Here is a 19,330-nt window from a genome sequence, read left to right on the forward strand (position 1 = left end):
GTACTACATCGTATTATTATTATCAAACTTAGATCGAGTTCGGAGATTGTCCATCTCCGTCCAAAAATGTCGAAATTATTCGATTTTGCTCCAACTTTGCAAGTCCTAATATTTGCATCAGGGGATAAAGGAGTTTTAGGTTAACTTAGCACAGTTTTAGCTAACTTGTTGTGCACGAGGGACGATTCGGTTCTAAAACTCGTATATAAGTGGGCAAAGCAAGAGGTCTTTAAGTAAACCCGGAAAAACTAAGATATATTTTTTCGCTGGAAAAAACAAAACTGGGCCACTTCGATGAACCAGTCTTCCTGAACAGGACAATCAACATTTCCAATAAGGTTAAATATCTGGGCGTGATGCTAAATAGGAAACGTATGTCCAAGAACGAGCAAATAAAGCTCACAGATGTTGGACAACGTTTAAAAGTGCTGTAGGCTCATAATGGGGTTTCAATCCAAGGATGACACACTGGCTATTCAAAAGCGTAATTAGGCCTGTATATGTAATAAAAAACATGTAAAAAAGCAGCTATGTTCGGCCGGGTCGGACTTTTAATACCCTCCACCAGTTTGGAGGATTTTGAATAATTACAAAAAAATCCGTCGAAAAATATCACTCAAATGAAAATCGTTATATGGGGGATATACGAAGACCTTATGGACCTGCATAAGTAATTTTTTGTCGTAGGCTGAAGTATCGATTCCGAGCTTCAAAGTAAAACGAAACGATTGCAAACGTTTCATATAGTTTATTTTCATACTCTGATTGGAAGAGCCAAGGTAAACTTAAGAAGGTAAAGTCATTTCAAATAAGCATTCCCATCTTTGTATTTTCTGTAATTTTGATTGTCAAATTTCACTGCGTGGATAGCAGGTTCCCATCTCTGATTCGTGTACGTGCAATGGATTTATAAATATACATGTTGACTATAAAATGTTGTCAAATGAATAATTAAAAAATGTAATCATATGATTTTTTTACTTAACCTTCTTAATTCTACCATGGGAAGAACAATAAATTCATTTCTTTCAATAACGGACTAACAGCAAGTATAAAAAAGTATCTGGCAATGCTGTAACATAAATACAAGCAAACCAGTAAAAAAAGGACGTTGGCAACACTATTTCCTTTTTGAGCTGTGTTCAGTATGTACACCAGCAGGCGTTCAATGCAGTTTGATGAACTTTGACGTTTGTCACGAAAACACATGAGAGTAAATAAACGAAATATAATTAATTTTTGTTAATGGTAAATCAGCAATACTCTCTACTTATTTGTCATCATTTGTGTTTTTAATATTCTTTTTTAGTAAATATGTGATTTGTATCATTGACGTGCATATAAAAGCAACGGCGTCAAATTTTGTGTTTCCGTCGTTTATTTGCCGTGGCTTTGGGAACGCCAATAAATTCAAGTTCCGGGGAAATCGAAAAATTGGCTTTGCGAATTCCAAAAGCGGCAAAAAGGCAATTCCTTCTTTCAAAATGAATAAATCTACAATGAGGGCAGTAAGCCCCAAATAGTTCGTTATAGACCCCATGAAATGGCATTCCATGCGGGTAAGTATATTTATGAAACTATTTCTAGACGTTTCCTTTTAAAATATTTGTAGGCATAAAAAACAAGTTTTGTAGTGCACAGAGGTCGCTCGAACAGTTAAGGCTTTACACCAAGAAAGACAGTATAGCATTGTTTCGAAATTTCATGGTAGGAAACATTGTAGAAGAATACATGTAGTCGCATTGACACAGCTGCTGGGACAATGAACTGTCCAATCAATTTTGGAATTGAAAATTTGGAATGAAAAATGAAAGAAAACATATAAAAATCTACTTATTTATGAAAAGACATTTTAAATTTTTTGACATTTCAATGTTCCCAAGCGTTGATGCATCTACCGGTATTCTTCTACCATGGTAGGAAAAATCAAGGTAACCTTATGGAACTATTGTTCTGTTCCAGAATCTGGAAGAATCTATTAGTTTTTCAATTTTTTGCTGTCATAAAGGAAAAAATGGATATCGTAGTAACGTTTTTGCAGTTATGCAGGTTCTGAAAAGGAGCATTTATGTTTATATTTAAAAAAAAAAAAACTAAATATCTAGCTTCAAACGTATTATGGTGAATATTTTCAAATCTGAGCATTCTTTCCGAGGAAAGGCTCTGCCTACTAACATTTGAGAATAAGATTGTAGTCGGCGAGCACCATCGGTCGGAACTGGAACTTATTTTTCGTAATGGGAATTTTAGACGAACGAAAATCAGAATGCCATGATATAATAAACATAGGAGTGTTGGAAGAGTCAAAATCGATGTTTAATTGATTGGACATAAACGAAAAACCGCCAAAACAAGCTTCTGAAACAGAGCAATTCCATTAGAGTCATATGTACTGTCTCCTTTTTATATAAAAAGTTTACCAACAATAGATTTTAACATTTTTAACAGCTAAATTATAATTGATAGAAACCATGCCGTGATGGCAATGCCATATACAATTGACGCCGTTAAACCCGAAGCTTAACGCCGTCAATCACAGTTGTACGCCGTTACATCGTCTATTGGTTTAGCTGTGACATTTGTCCGGGCAGCTCTTCGGGTTTTGATTTGGCGATGGTTATTCAGTCTCGGAATCAACATCATACTGGATTGCGTGGAAAAAATGGAGCGGTAGCTAACGAAAACGGTGATTAACAGCAGCGAAGAACGCAAAGAAAACGGCTTTTGTCCGCTACTTCAGCGAATGTTTTTTGTTTTTTTAAGTTACAACGCAGAAAAAAATAAAATCAATTTTTTAAACCAACCACAACCAAAACAAAAAAAAAAAAAACAACGACGTCGTCGACGGCAACAACAACAACGTCCTTCAACGTCAACTGTATCAAACTAGCAACCAAGCAATCATTACACTGAGTTTTATTTTTCCGTTAAATATATTACTCCACACTACCAGAGCCAGCAGCAGCAGCAACCCTAGGAAAGGCAACGCAGCAGGCATCCAGTTCCAAGTACCTTTCCATACATATGACGACCCAGCCGAATGTGAGAAAAGTCTTCTCGTCATATTGTATGTGATGAAATCAACAACAGCAAAAACCATCTAAAAAAACCAACCAACCAATAACTACAGCAACAACACAGCCCACCATCCAACCAAAAAATCTTAATGAATTGCAATAAATTTTGGAATAGCAGCCAGAACAATCCCAGGATTGGAAAGGAGCAAACCCAAAACCCACAAATTGAAAAGTCGAAAATTTATTATACCAGCAACAACCAACTATATACTATTTTTTCATCTTCAATACCACCATTGGCCACCAATACCACTGCACTCTACACTCAACCCAATTAAAAATAGAATTCCTTTGCAGAGCAGTGGCAGAGCAACAATTGTAAAGTAACTGTCCGAGATTTTGGGGGCAGAGCAGAGCACTACACAAACGTGGCAGAGAGCGTAGTGCTGGCAGCGGCAGCTGTAAAAGTTTTATTTGATGTGATTCTTTAACTCCCCCACGCCCCCTATAACTGTTAAATCTACAAAATTTAAATAATTTCCAAAGGAAAATCTATAAAATTTTCCACTTTTCCTGTGCATAACGTTGCTTTGGGTGATTTTGATGCGCAATTTCTAGGCCGCTTGCAGAATTTCTTTTCGGCAGCGCAGTCACCATAGCCGCAGCAGCAACGATTTTTTTTCTACAACAGCCGCCGACCACAACAAAGCGGTTGGACTTTTCTTTTATATTCCATTTAAAAACTAAAACAAATCTTAAAAAAAACAAAACAAACTAAATTTAATTCCAAAACTACGCTAAAACTTCTCTAAATAAATATATAAAAAAGTTTTTATTTCCCAAAGTCTGAAAAGAAATTAACCAAACATCCACAGACCACCATTTTGAAAGAGTCATCGTATCATCGTGTGTGTGTGTGCGTGTGAAATCAAAAGAAACCGAAGAAAACAAACAAAAAAATAAACAACAGCTGCACCAGTGAGAGCGTAAAGAGCGAAATTTGAATTTTGTGCATACAATTTTATTGTGAGAGAGAGCGAGCGAGAGTGTTTGTAAAGTGCAACAGTGAGCGAGAACAATTGTTGTGTTTTGTCAAGGGAAAGCCTTCGGAGAGCAAAAAAAGTGCATTGACGTTTCTCTTGCAACAATAACAACAAGTTGTAAATCAAAAAAGAAAGGTGACAAAAATTTAAGGCTGTTTTGTTTGCCAACTGCTGTGGTATTATTTCTTCCTCCCTCACACACATCAACTCCTTGGAGCCCACAAAAATTCTCCTCCAACGAGCGAAGGGTAGAGGAGGAGGAACTTGTTTTTCCTGGTTAAAGTTGCAGAGTTGGTTTTGTAAATTTTCTGCTTTGGATAGAACCCCGTCACACCATATCATCATCACTACTAAAGAGCTCCCCCACACCAGTATTTTTTTATATTTTGGAATCAACTATCAACCCCACCCCCTCGTATTTCATCTTTACAATAACAACAACAAAAACCGAATAAAAAAATGGTTGAACGCATTTTGGAAGAAACTACCTCTGAAGATACGGATTTAATTGCCCCCAGCAATGGGAAACGCATCGACTCATGCACCAACGGCCGTACTCTACGTTCCTATGCCAGTGTTGTCAATTCCAATAGGAATGGCAGTGAGGAGGCGGCCGCCACAATGGTTATGAAGATGAACAATAACAACAACAACATCAATACCGACAGCAATAACAGCTGCACTGAACTAAAAAACTCAGGTATGTTCTTTGAATTGTATACCCGGTTGTTTTTTTTTTATAATTCTTGTTATCTTTTATTCAATATTCACCTATTTTTCTGTTTTTTTTTCTTTTGTGATTTTGTGATGAAACCAACCCATTGGTTTGGGGGTTTCTTTGTTTGGCAAACACAACTAGAATTAGAAGTGAGACAGGCAGGGAACGATGATAGCGCAACAATTGTTATTTAAATATCATTTGGGAAAGCAGGAGGAGCAGGAGGAAAAGGTACTGTGTGGGGGATATACGATACAGAAATTTGGGTAATACACAGAGCCATGGGATAGGTATGTGTATGTAGGTATGTCCGTATGTCTTATTTAGGTTTATTAATTATCACAATATTTATTTACAGTCTAGAAGAATCGTTAAAGAAATTCTTAGTTATTTATTATTTTGGCTGGAATCATGTGATGTTGTTGTTTTTCATGGCATTGCTTTCTCAAAAGAAATTCCTTTGTCTGCTCGTGTGCTGTGCAGTGTGTTGTTTGTGTGCCAGCAGCCTGCCTACGTGCGGATCCCGCCATATGTTGGAATTGTGTTAATGCACCAGTGCCTTAGATTAAAGAGATTCTTTTTGTGTGTTCTGGATGGGGGAAATCCAAAGAACAAACACACACACACAATGGCCCTCGCCGCCATCTAACATCTGTTTGGTAAATCCCAAAAGAAGTGTATCAATGAGCCCAAAGAGTGCACTCCTACACAACAACCTGTTGCTACACACTTCAATGCTATTGTTATCCTTCTCATTACTCATTACCAGCTGCATGTTCCAGTTTTTAAATAAGGGATGCTTAGGGCCAATGCAACACGGCTTTGTAAACGATTTCACAAAAGAGAGGGATAGAATTTCCAGGAAAATGTGTTGTATGGAGGGATTGATTTCCTTACACAACAGCTGATCATTTTTAGTCATGGTGCTGTACATATTTAAATCAGTTTTATAGTTGGGTTGTAAATTTTAAATTAGGTTTAAATTGATGTACAGAAGACTTTCTATATATGAAAGGGTTTTTATGGAAGAAAGGGTTTCAGTACATATTCCATGAAAAGAAGAACGTCTAGGTTATTAAAAAGTCTTCTATAAATACAGAAATATTTGAAAATAATATCCCAACTATGGAAGACCTATTAAGATCTTTGACGTATAGGATAACCATAAAAGGTTGAATACATAGTTAAGCTATGGAAGCCAAGCCAAGCCAAGTAAAAGGAATTTATATGCAGATGAGCACTTTTGAAAGTTATTTTATATGAAAAGATCTTTAATAAATCTAAGACGGTTTCCAAATGTATTTTATAGGTCGAATATTTTCATAGGTCTTCCAAAGCTGGAGACACTGTGTAGGCGTCCTATATATGGAAGACCTATATGAGACATTTTAGCTACAAAAAGTCCAAAGAAAACTATAAAAAGGCATTCTAACTAAAGAAGACCTTTTGAAAGACATCTATGTGAAGAAGACATTTAAAGATATAAACAAGCAAAAAAGTATCAGTCGTTTTTGCCGACAGATGTATACCCTCAGTCTTGAGTTGGGATTATTCAAATTGTTTTGACCCTCCATGGAGTAGGTTTCGAAGCAGATGACCAATTTGTATCTGACCTAAGACGGATAAAAATATTACAATGTACCAGATTTGGACTATATCGACAACTGCCTATATATTGACAACTGCCTATATGAGATATGTGCAATATTTTTTTTTTTTTTTAAAATGTGGAAATATATTTGAGGTAACAGATATAGCGGACCGAAGTATTTCATTTTCATACTTCATCTAATACAGATACAAATATTGATATATGCAAAATTTGAGGGGATCGAATATTTATATCCAATTTTATGCGAAATCATATATTTCGATCAAGTACATATTCATATCCGATTTCAGGTTAAGAGAAATATTTAGATATAGCAAGTTGTAAAGAATCGCCGACTTGTTTCGCAAGTTATGGCAGATATAAGTATTGGAAATAGTGACCCTTTGTAGATGAAGTACCAGAAGGGGTTCGCAGATATATATCACCTTCCAACAGATTTTGTTTTACCAAAAATGTTTGTATGCGTGAAATTTGAAGAGAGTTTAATGCTTATTTCGCTTGCTTTGAGAGTTTTGTTTTTCAAAATCTTGAACCCTATGTTGGGAGCTACCAAAAGAAATGGTCCGATCTCTACCATCTTTATAACAGATCTTTTGTTGATGGAAATATTAATATGTGCCAAGTCTGAATGGAGTCGAATTTGGAATTTGACCCTTTGTGGGGGAGCTACCAGAAGGAGTGCGCCGATATTGTCCATCTCCGAACTCGATCTAAGTTTGACAATAATATTAAAATTTACTAAGTTTGGATTAAATTGGATACCCCCTTCGAGAGTTATCGTGTGCGATGTGTTCGGCCACTGCGACGCGGTTTCGATCAAGTCGCTTCTTTATTTTTCGAACCACTTCTGCTGATGTCATTGTTTTCTTTCGTTTACTTGACGCAGGCTACACCACCAGTATCCGGTACCGGTAGCGAGCGATGGTACGATACACAAAAGATTTATTCACATTTAAATGCTGGAGTGCTCTAACGATAGCCACTTTTCCAGTCAAATATGAAGAAATCACACTATCACGCTTGAATTCCATCTCGAATAACTTTTTTCTGGAAAATTCTCACCAAAATGCTTTTGTACACTTATAAACAATATTATGAGCTGTCACTGGAATAATTTTAAGAGCACTCGGACGAGTGGCTTAGAAATGACAGCAGTCTGAAGTTGGGTGCAGTTTTTTAATCTCACCCTAAATATGTTTCATCCGATTTGGTGTTTAAGTCCCTCATATTAGTAATATGCATTCGACAACAATGATATTTGGTATCAGATATCTTATAGAGTTCGGAAATACATTTTCCAAATTTTATCGAGATCGGCTAAGATTTGGATATAGCTGCCATATATATCTTCAACCGATTTCGGGTTAATTGTGCAAATAATGGCTAATATCAGTCCAAATGGAGTGAATTTCGGGACGTATGTTTCGATTTCGTGGATCTCGGCTCCGATGCATATTTTTTTTAATATAATCCTTCTCGAAGTGATATCAAGCACTCTATAGCATTGTTGGCACAAAAGTTAAAATGTCTCAGTTAAAATTTAGTGAAAATCGATTCAGAATTGGATGGTATGTATCCATATATTCGTTCCCTCTGGAACCAAATTATAAATGTTCTAAAGCCAAAAGTAGATAGGAGGATGATCTACTTTAAATAAATTCTTTTCTTATGGGAGCTCTACTAAATATCATGGTACAATAAGGAGGTAGAACAGCTTCGTAAAACTACAGACTTATTCAGACTGTCAGACTTATTCAAAATCATATCCAACAATTTGTTTTCATGCAATTTAGGTTTCTTCCAATCATTGATTTTGAAAATATTTTTTTTTATTTATTATTCAAAACAATAAACACAATACAAAATTGGCAGAAGTCGGGCACACTTAGAAAAAAAATTGTAATCAGCTGCTCTACCTTACCTTTTAGTGGTGTAGGGTATCATATAGTTGGCCCCGCACAACTCTTAACTTTTCCTTACTGTTTTCAAAATGATTTCAAAACGAATTTCCATTGACTGTGATTTGTTTTTGCAACAATGAAGTTCAAATCCTCAAATTTATGAATCTCTGTTGTCCATATGAGATATCCAATCTTGAACTTAGTTAGGTGTCTAAATGGAAACATCAAAGATTCACCGGTCTTGTCACCACTAGCATTTTTAATGCCCCTATGGGGCATTGTCACATTAAAACCCAAAATCATGCATTTCCACCCAACTTTAAGGTTAGTGACCAATAAAATGTTTTGACATTGTAATTATGTGTGTGCTACTGGGCTTTTGAACATTTGCCGAACCGCAAAAACAAAACACATATCCTACAAATGAGCGGAGATTTGTCAAAATTACAGAAAAAAAAAACATAATTTTAACAATTTTTCAATTTTATCTGGCCACCACTTGGGTGGCTGGCCGGCTGAGTGTCTGTCTAGTCTGGTAGTGGCTGGCTGTCATACAGCCATTGTGTGTGTCATTGCAATGACCTACCTCATGTAATTTTAGAATAATCAGGTTTTTTTTCTTCTTTCGCTTGGCCATAAAATTGTTTGTCTAATTTTGATGGAACTCTTTTGCCAAAATGGATTTACTTCAATTACGTTGTTGCTTGACCACCACTTGATGATTGATGTCCAGTCGATGTCCAATCGACTATTTAATACTTTTTGTTTACCTTTTTATTTATTTATTTTTTTGCCAAATCATCTCTTGTAGGTGTTGTTCGGATATTATAAACAAAAATGTTAAGTTGCCATTATTTTCCTCTACTCCTCCACATTTGCGAGTGCTGCCAGAATGACATTTTGTTTCTGGTTTGCCTTGTTAGCCAAAAAAATGTTTATTTGGGGTTTGAGGGCGTCGTCGACTGTCCGACTGACTGACTGATTTTGTTTTATATAGTTAGCTGAGCACGCGAATTTCATTGTGCGGTAATGTGCTCTAGTTTTTGTTTTTATTTCAATTTCTTTTTAATTTGTTGTGGTGTGTTTGTTTCGTTTTATTTCCCTCATTGTCTGTTTTCACACTTTTTTTGTCGAAAAAAAGAAAAGAAGAAGAAGGAATTTTTGCATAGTTTTCAATTATTTCATTTGTTCGTTCGTTCTACTTTAGTAGATGTTTTAATTTTTTGTGTTTTTTGTTGTTGTTCTTCTTCTTAAGAATAGAATTTTCTCGGAAATTTTCATTACGTAGCTGCATACAAGTGGAGGAAGAAGAAGAAGAAGTGTGACCAAAAGTGTGTTTGTTTTCCGTCTAATTTTAAAATCTGTTTTCATACACATTTGTCACATCAATTATGATGAGGATAGATTTCCAACCGCATTCAAAGGAAATTTTCCATTCTATTTACTTATTTTCAATTTTCACTTTTCAATTCTCTTTTTTTTTGGCAAATTTCTATTGAAATCGTGTGTCTGTTTTTCTTTTTTTTTTGGTTGGAGAATAAATTATAGCGCAATGGCACGCGTGCCTCTGAATTGAAATTGATGAATGAACCGAGTTACGACATTTCGAAGCATTTTCTAAATTTAGATGCTGAGATCATTTTGTTGTTCTTGTAGATTCGATTTTTTTTCTTTGAATGACCCTGAATGATGAGTTGTTCTTCGATAAGGTTGAAAAGGGTAATTTCGATCAGATTGGTCGTTTGGGTCTAATGTAATTTTCCCATAACCCTCAGCCATATGGTTATAGAGGGTATATATCATTTGATACGGCCAAAACGTGCCTCATAGAAAAGTTGTTTTTTTTTTTGTTAGTTTTTTTTGTTTTGTAGATTTAATTTTTTTTAATTGAACCTGAATGACGAGTTGATGGGGTTGAAGGAGGTAATTTCGATCAGATTGGTAATTTTGGTCTAATGTAATTTTCCTATATGTTTTCTATAAAGAATTTAAGATCTAGGATAGGTCTCAGAGACCTAGGAAAGGAATTCTGAGTCATCGTTTTGGGGATTTGATACCCATTTTTCCAATCAGTGACAACTCATAGTAAAAGGGGTCCAAGAGGAGGCCATATGTCTATAGAGGGTATATATCATTTGATACGGCCAAAACGTGCCTCATAGAAAATTTGTTTTTATTGTAGATTTAATTTTTTTTAATTAACCCTGATTGAGAAGAGTTCATGGGGCTGAAGGAGGTAATATCGGAAAGATTGGTTATTTTCGTCTAATGTAATTTTTCCATAAGTTTTCGATTGAAATTTCAGAATTAGAATAGGTCACAGAGATCTAGGATAGGAATTCTGAGACTTCATTTTGAGAATTTGATAACCATTTTTCCACTCAGTGACAACTCATAGTATAAGGGGTCCAAGAGGAGGCCATATGGCTATAGAGGATATATATCATTTGATACGGCGAAAACGTACCTCAAAATTTTGTTTTTATTGTAGATTGAAAGAATTTTTTAATGAAAGATTGGTCGTTTTGGTCTAATGTAATTTTCCCAAAACTTTTTATAGAAATTTCAGACTTAGGATAGGTCTCAGAGACCTAGGATAGGAATTCAAAGACTTCGTTTTGGCGATTTTATGTCAATTTTTCTCTCAGTGACAGCTCATAGGGTAAGGGGTCCAAGAATATTTTTTATACCCTCAGCCATATGGCTAGAGAGAGGATATATACAGGGCGAGATAAAAAAAAAACTGCAACAAAGTCAAACGTCATAATTTTTACATTTTTTCTTTTAAATGTTATAGAATGAAAGCGAAAAAATTTCGGAAATAGCATCAAATTTTAGAATAAGTTTAGATTTGTTCGAATTGATCACCTTTGGCACGAATTATGGCCTTCAAACGGACAATGAAACCGTCACACGCTGCCTGAATGTTGCTCTGCGGTATTTTGACCCATTCTCGGCGAATCGCTTGCTCGGGGTGATCGACACTTTATTTTTTTTTTTAGTGCCAACCTTGCTTTCCAAAATACTCCAGATACCAATAGTCCAACGGATTGTTATCCGGAGATTTTGGTGGTCATTGTGCGCTGGAAATGAAACGAGGAACCTCATTTTGTAACCATTCTTGGGTGGCATGTGCTGAGTCCTGTTGGAATGTCCAAGGTTTGCGCCAAAATGTTTGCGTGCCCAAGTCTTGAATACATCCTCCAGAATATTTTCGCAATAATATTCGGCATTTATCTGATGCCACGGTCGAGTAATACTAGCGGAGAGCGACCATCGGCTGTTTTGATGGCCCACAGCATCACCATGGCCGGCGCTAGAGTTCTGGTGGCCAAACGAAGGTGCACATTTTCAGCTAACTTCTTTGGCAAGTAACGACGATCATTTTGTTCGTTTACAAACTGCTGGACAACGAATGTTTTCTCATCGGAGAAAACCAAATTCGGCAGTTCACTACTTTCGGCCAAGCGAAGCAACTCTTTAACTCGTTTGAGTCTATTTTCTTTCTGTTGTTTTGGAATTTCAATGGCTTTACCCCGACCTCATTTTTCAATATTTGCCGAATAGAATATTGCGATAAGTTCAGCTCACGAGCTCACGCGGGTTTCGATCAAGTCGCTTCTTTACTTTTCGAACATTTCCGTTGATGTTGCTATGATGATTTTTTTTTGTCCACTTCCTTGACGTAGGGCTAAGCTACCAGTATCACGAGACCCTAGGTCACTTTGGACAAAATCCGTTTCAGGACATTTGTCCGTCCGTCTGTCTGGTACATGGTAATATTATTATCAAACATAGATCGAGTATCGGTCTACTCCTTCTGGTACCTCCCACACAAAGTGTCAACATTTTTAAAGAAAATAATTTACTGCATAGAAAGGGAAAGGATAATCCGATTTGGCTCCAACTTTGCAAATCCTAGTGTTTGCATCAGTTCTAGGTCAGGTGCTAAAATGGACAATGTTGATCTACTTCTTCAAGTACCGCCCTCCACAAAGGGTTAAAATGTTAAAGAATTGTAACTCGTATAAAATGAGATGTAAGAATCCGATTGTCTTCAAATTACACACATCAATATATTATTATTAACCGGAGGTTGGGTGTGAAAATGGAATATATCAGTCGACTTCTACTGGTACCTCCCCCACAAAGGGCCAACATTTTGAATATCCATGAAGCTCATAAAACACGAAATTAACATCCGATTCCATTCAGACTTGGTACATCTCAATATTTCCATCAACGCAAGATCTGTTATAGAGATAGGCAGAGATTGGACAATTTCTTCTGGTACCTCTCCCACAAAGGGTTAAAGTTTTGAGTAACCAAACCGATTATAAAATCTGAAATAAGCATCCGTTTCTCTTCATATTTCACACATCCGATTATTTCTACTAACACAATCTATGTTGTAAAGATGGGATATATCGGTCCACTCCTTCTGGTACCTCATCCACAAAGGGTCAACATTTGAATATCTATGAAGCTTATAAAACACGAAATTAACATTCGATTTCATTCAGACTTGGTACATCTCAATATTTCAATAAACACAACATCTGTTATAACGAAGGTAGAGATCGGACCATTCCTTCTGGTACCTCTCCCACATAGGGTTCAAGATTGGAAAAACAAATGTCAAATGTCACACATACAAACATTTTGGCTAACACAAGATCTGTTGTGAAGATAATATATATCTGCGAACCCCTTCAGGTACCTCCCCCACAAAGGGTCAAAATTTTCAATACTTTCTTATTTGTCATAACTTGCGAAACAAGTTAGCTACTCTTTACAACTTGCTATATCTAAATATTTCTCTCAACCAGAAACTGAGAGGCTGATGTTAATGGCTTCCCCTTTCTATACTATTCTGAAATGTCGGAGTGTTACTGACTCACCTCTAAATGAAGTAGATACTTATCAAAAAAAAAAATTCTTTAAAATTTTTAAATAATTTCAAACCATCTGCTCCTTGTTTATTCGATAAAAATACATACGATTTAATTGTTTACCGGTTTCCTGACTCGTTTTTTATTTTTGTTGGCGATTACACAGTCCTTTGTTTTGCCATTAAAAAAATAAAAATTATTATCTTATCGTTATTATATCTTTAAGCTATGTACCCTGCAAATATTGCAAATTGAATGACGCAATGCAATAATATTCTCTTTAACATTTTTCAAAATTGCCTAATTTTTTCGACAAAATAAAAAAAACAAAAACCTGTTTAAGGCAATAAAAACAACAGAAAAATTTGCTTAAAAATTATGTCTATTATATAAGACAATAACAAAATGATAATGATAAAAGAACCGGATTGTTGAATTTTTGAAATAAATAATTCTTAAAAATTAAAAAAATATATATTTTCAAAGAATACTTTTTATATAGAAGTCTGATCATGTCCCTATATATTTTTTCAAAGACCTTGAATGGCTAAACAGAAAAAAATTCAAAATTAGAAAATATAAAAATGAATAAACTGAAAACCGGTTCAAATTGGTTTGAGAATTTTGAATTAATTAAATATTTTTAGTTAAATTAAAAAAAAAAATAATAGTAGTCTTTGATGATCTATAGGTATTTCTTGGGCAGAGAAAGGGTACCAGAACTAATGTTTCGATCTCTACCATCTTTATAACAGATCTTGTGTGGATGAAAATATTTAGATGTACCAAGTATGAATAGAATCAGATTTTAATTTAATATTTTATGAGCTTCATGGATATTCAAAATTTTGACCCTTTGTGGGGAGGTACCAGAAAGAGTGGACCCATCTTCACAGGATATCTTGTGTTAGTAGAAATAATGGAATATTGGAAATATGAAGAGAACCGAATGCTTATATCGGATTTTTCAACTTTTTTGTTATTTAAAATGTTAACTGTTTGTGAGGGAGGTACCAGAAGGAATGGTCCGATCTCTACCATCTTTGTAACAAATCTTGTGTTGATAGAAATATTGAGATGTACTAAGACTGAATGGGATCAGATGTTAATTTCGCATTTTATGAGGTTCATTGATATTCAAAATTTTGACCCTTTGTGGGGGAGGTACCAGAAGGAGTGGACCTATATATCCCATATTCCCAGCAGATCTCGTGTTAGTAGAATTAATGGGATGTGTGAAAAATTAAGAGAACCGGATGCTTATTTCGGATTTTATAATTGTTTTGGTTATTCAAAACTTTGACCCTTTGTGGGGGAGGTACCAGTAGGAATGGTCCCATCTCCATCATCTTTATAACAGGTCTTGTGTTGATAAAAATATTGAGATTTGAATGGAATTGGATTAGAATTTCGCGTTTTGTGAGCACCATGGATATTCAAAATTCTGACCCTTAGTGGGGGATGTACCAGAAGGAGTGGATCGATATAACCCATTTTCACACCAGTCCTTGGGTTAATAAAAATATTGTGATCCTTTTAATTTGAAGAGATCCAGATGCTAATTTCGGATTTTATGATCGTTTTGGTTATTTAAAATTTTGAGCCTTTGTGGGGGAAGTGCCAGAAGGAATGGTCCGATCTCTACCATCTTTATAACAGATCTTTTGTTGATGGAAAAATTGAGATGTGTCAAGTTTGAATGAAATTGGATGTGAATTTCGAGTTTTATGAGCTTTTTATGGATATTCAAAATTTTGACCCTTTGTGGGGGAGGTACCCGAAGGAGTGGACCGATATAATCCATCTTCACACCAGTCTTCGGGTTAATACAAATATTGTGATGTGGGCAATTTGAAGAGAACCGGATGCATATTTCGGATTTGATAATCGTCTTTATTATTAAAAATTTTGACCCCTTGTGGGGGAGGTACCGGAAGGAGTTGCCCGATCTCTATCATTTTTATAACAGATCTTGTATTAATAGAAATATTGAGATTTCTCAAGTCGGACTGGAATCGGATGCGAATTTTGCGTTTTATAAGCTTCATGGATATTCAAAATTCTGACCCTTAGTGGGGGAGGTACGAGAAGGAGTGGATCGATATAACCCATTTTCACACCAGATTTTGGGTTAATAAAAATATTGTGATCCTTTTAATTTGAAGAGATCCAGATGCTAATTTCGGATTTTATGATCGTTTTGGTTATTTAAAATTTTGAGCCTTTGTGGGGGAAGTGCCAGAAGGAATGGTCCGATCTCTACCATCTTTATAACAGATCTTTTGTTGATGGAAAAATTGAGATGTGTCAAGTTTGAATGAAATTGGATGTGAATTTCGAGTTTTATGAGCTTTTTATGGATATTCAAAATTTTGACCCTTTGTGGGGGAGGTACCCGAAGGAGTGGACCGATATAATCCATCTTCACACCAGTCTTCGGGTTAATACAAATATTGTGATGTGGGCAATTTGAAGAGAACCGGATGCATATTTCGGATTTGATAATCGTCTTTATTATTAAAAATTTTGACCCCTTGTGGGGGAGGTACCGGAAGGAGTTGCCCGATCTCTATCATTTTTATAACAGATCTTGTATTAATAGAAATATTGAGATTTCTCAAGTCGGACTGGAATCGGATGCGAATTTTGCGTTTTATAAGCTTCATGGATATTCAAAATTCTGACCCTTAGTGGGGGAGGTACGAGAAGGAGTGGATCGATATAACCCATTTTCACACCAGATTTTGGGTTAATAAAAATGTTGTGATGCTTTTAATTTGAAGAGATCCATTTTATAAGAGTTATACATATTCAAAATTTTGACCCTTTGTGGGGAAGGTACTTGATGGAGTGGGCCGATATTGCCCATTTTCGTACCTGACCTAGCATTGATGCAAATATTAGAATATGCAAAGTTGGAGCAAAATCGGATTATCCTTTCTCTTTCTGTGCAGTAAAATATTTTCTTTGAAATTTTCGACTTTTTGTGGGGGAGGTACCAGAAGGAGTGGACCTATATTGGCCATCTCTGAACTCGATCTAAGTTTGATAATAATATTACGATGTACCAAGTTTGGATCAAATCGGATACTTCCTTCGAGAGTTATCGTGCCTATCAGCCAGGCTGATGAACGGACGGACATCGCTAGATCGACTCCAAATGTCCTGAAATGGATTTGATCCAAAGATACCTAGGGTCTAAAACCGTTATTTCGACGAGGCACGTTTTGACCGCATCAAATGATGTATACCCTCTCTAGCCATATGGCTGACGGCATAACTAGCCATATGGCTAAGGGCATAATAAAAATGGGGTATAGTCATGACATCAAAGCGTCTTTTGCTAAAAAATGATCTATTCCCATGGTATATTGAAGACTCATACACAAATTTTCTTAATTTTTTCTGGGAATAAAAAATATATATAAACTGCCATGGTATCTCTAGAAAAACTATTTTCCCATAGACTTCCTTGGAATTCATAAAACATACATTTGTTTTGCAAAACCATTTGGCTTTCTCGATATCTGAAGCCTATAAAAAAATTATCAGCTCTTATCTTCTTAATGAAAATTGATGCCATCATAAAATAAATCCAAAAAGTTCTACAGAAAAAAGAATCCAAAATGTTTTTTCTAAAGGCATTTACGTATGTTTCGATTTCGTATTATTTCCTCAATGCTACGAAAAGAAAAAAAAAACATTTTTTTTAATTCCAAACATGTTTTTAATGTTCTCGTTTTTTCAGTTATCGTTGTTGTTGTTTTTTTAGATCGATCTATAATATTGAAAAAAAATTGAAATATTTGTGATTTCCAGACGAGAAAAAAAGTTTATGACGCGCATTTTTATTTAATGCACCCAAACAGAATATCGGCTTCGTGGACACTGCCGCCACCACCACCGCCACCGTCCCCGTCAAAACCCGTCAATATCATTCAACCATCTCCACATCTTTTCTCTTGCACACCCCCATTGATTGCTATCCATCCATCCATCCATCCACCAATGAACCGCATCCACAGCCATAATGTAGCCCAGCCAGCATTCATTCATTTGCTGTATGGATGGATGGTCCGCTTTTTTTTGTCTCTGCTGCGGGGAAAGGCGGCGGTTCTGTATGTGCTGTGTGGCTTTTATGCGGCGGATTTTGTTTTTCTATGCAGCTGCATTTTTTTGCACTGTGGTTTAAATGCGAAGCGGAATGACAATTTCGAGTGGAAAAAAATTGGTATAAATAGAATAGATACAGATAGATAGAGATCTAGGGCTAGGATCAGGTGTTTAAGTATAAGACAGCACTTTCGATGAACTGCTCCAAAAAATACCTTCAACTTTGTCTGTATCTTATCTCGAGAAGGCCTTCTATCTATAGAGAAAAATTCTACAGATTGAAAATTATTAGTGATATATGAATAGAATTCCGGACGAGGATCTTCAATGTATAATAGAAGCCCCAAATTTGTGCCTGTAGAATATTTTATGTAGGGCTTCTACTTATAAAATATATCAGGAGATTAATCTGCCCACAGAAGACCTCAGGAAGGTTTCTGTTCACGGAAGACCTGGCGAAGGCCTCTTATCCTATAAAACACCTAAAGAAAGTTGTTTACATTATAATACCTCCGAATGACCTTTTTGAAAGTAACACCCTTAAGAAGGCATTATATCTATGGAAGGCCTTTAGAAGGTATTTTATTTGTCCCTTGGCCTCTAAAATGGAATCTTCTTGTTAGGAAATCTACAAGTTCGTCTCTCTCTCACTCTCTTAACATGGCTCTGGAAGACTTGTTTGTAAGAATGGAAGATTTTATGGAGATCTCAAGAAGATTTTGTGTCGATAGGAGAAATCTTGAATGCATAGAAGGCCTCAATAATGTCTCTCTCTCTCTCACTCTCTTGAAAACAGATAGACGACCCTCTATCTTAAAATGGCTCTGGAAAACCTTCTGTTTGTATGAACGGAAGATTTTTTGAAGATCTCAAGAAGTTTTTGTGTCGATAGGAGAAATCTTAAATGTATGGAAGGCCTCAAGAGAGTATTTTATCTTTAGGAGACATAAAGAAGGTATTCTGTCTGGAGTAGATCATCAGAAAGTGTTCAGCCGTTTGAAGTCCCATTGAAGGTCTTTTTTGAAGGAGGCCTGTTGAAAGTTTTACTTTTAAAGAAGGGTGCAAGCCGTAGTAACAACATCGCAAACGTCAACCGCTGCCTTAAAAAAAAAAAACAACACCGGCAAAAAACGTCACGAATCGGCTTGTTAGGAAATCTACAAGTTCATCTCTCTCTCTCTCTTTCTCTCTCCCTCTGGAGGACATGTAGAAGGCCTTCTATCTTAAAATGGCATTGAACGGTCTTTTGTTTGTAAAAATAGAAGATTAAAGATCTGAAGAAGTTTTGCGTCGATAGAAGAAATCTTGAATGTGTAGAAAGGCTTCAAGAATGTGTTTTATCTTTAGAATACAATAAAAAGGCATTGCTTCTATAGTAGATCATCAGAAAGTGTTCAGTCGTTTGAAGTCCTATTGAAGGTCTTTTTCTGGAAGACGCCTTTTGAAGGTCTCTTTATATGGAAGACAATTTTCATCATATGGTGGTGTTAACATTTTGAAACTTGTTGGTGGCGGAGGATCAGCTTCGAAGGAGGTGAATTTTAGGAACTTGTGCTTCTCGTCCACCATCTTTAGTCTTTTTTATCAACTGTGTTTCCATGCCCTCATCAGAAGGTGTTCAGTTGTTTGAAGTCCCATAAAAGGTTTTTTTTGGAAGATATCTTTTTTAGGTTTTCTTTTTTTTTATAAAATGGGATTTGCAGCATATGGTGGTGTTAACATTTTGAAACTTGTTAGCGGTGGAGGATCGGCTTCAAGGAGATGAGTGTTTGGAACCTATGCTTCTCTTTAGTCTTTTTTATCAACTGTCTTTCCATGCCCTGTAATCAATGCAAATGAATAAATATTTGTTGAGATGAGAGTTTGGAACCTCTGCTCATCCTCCATAAGCCATCCTTTTTTAACCAGCACTTTCGTCTTCATAGACCCTTTAGAATAACCTACTCGTATTTGGGATGACGGTCATGACCTGTAATAGGGACAGAAATTTTCATAGCATACTTTTAGGCGCTATGAGAAATTTTAAATCTAAAC

At 35.9% G+C, this 19,330-nt stretch overlaps 1 protein-coding gene across 1 annotated transcript in view; it reads left to right on the top strand.

Annotated features, from left to right (window-relative positions):
* The first annotated feature begins 2,603 nt into the window (after nt 1-2,603).
* LOC101890212 (probable WRKY transcription factor protein 1) overlaps nt 2,604-19,330 on the top strand; it is a 75,190-nt gene continuing 58,463 nt past the window's right edge. The window contains exon 1 of the mRNA XM_005189352.4: nt 2,604-4,760. Coding sequence (XP_005189409.2) covers nt 4,520-4,760 — 241 coding nt within the window. The 5' untranslated portion in view covers nt 2,604-4,519. The remainder of the gene's footprint in view (nt 4,761-19,330) is intronic.

Source organism: Musca domestica, unplaced genomic scaffold, assembly GCF_030504385.1.
Source record: "Musca domestica strain aabys unplaced genomic scaffold, Musca_domestica.polishedcontigs.V.1.1 55, whole genome shotgun sequence".
In the NCBI taxonomy this organism is placed as follows: domain Eukaryota; kingdom Metazoa; phylum Arthropoda; class Insecta; order Diptera; family Muscidae; genus Musca; species Musca domestica.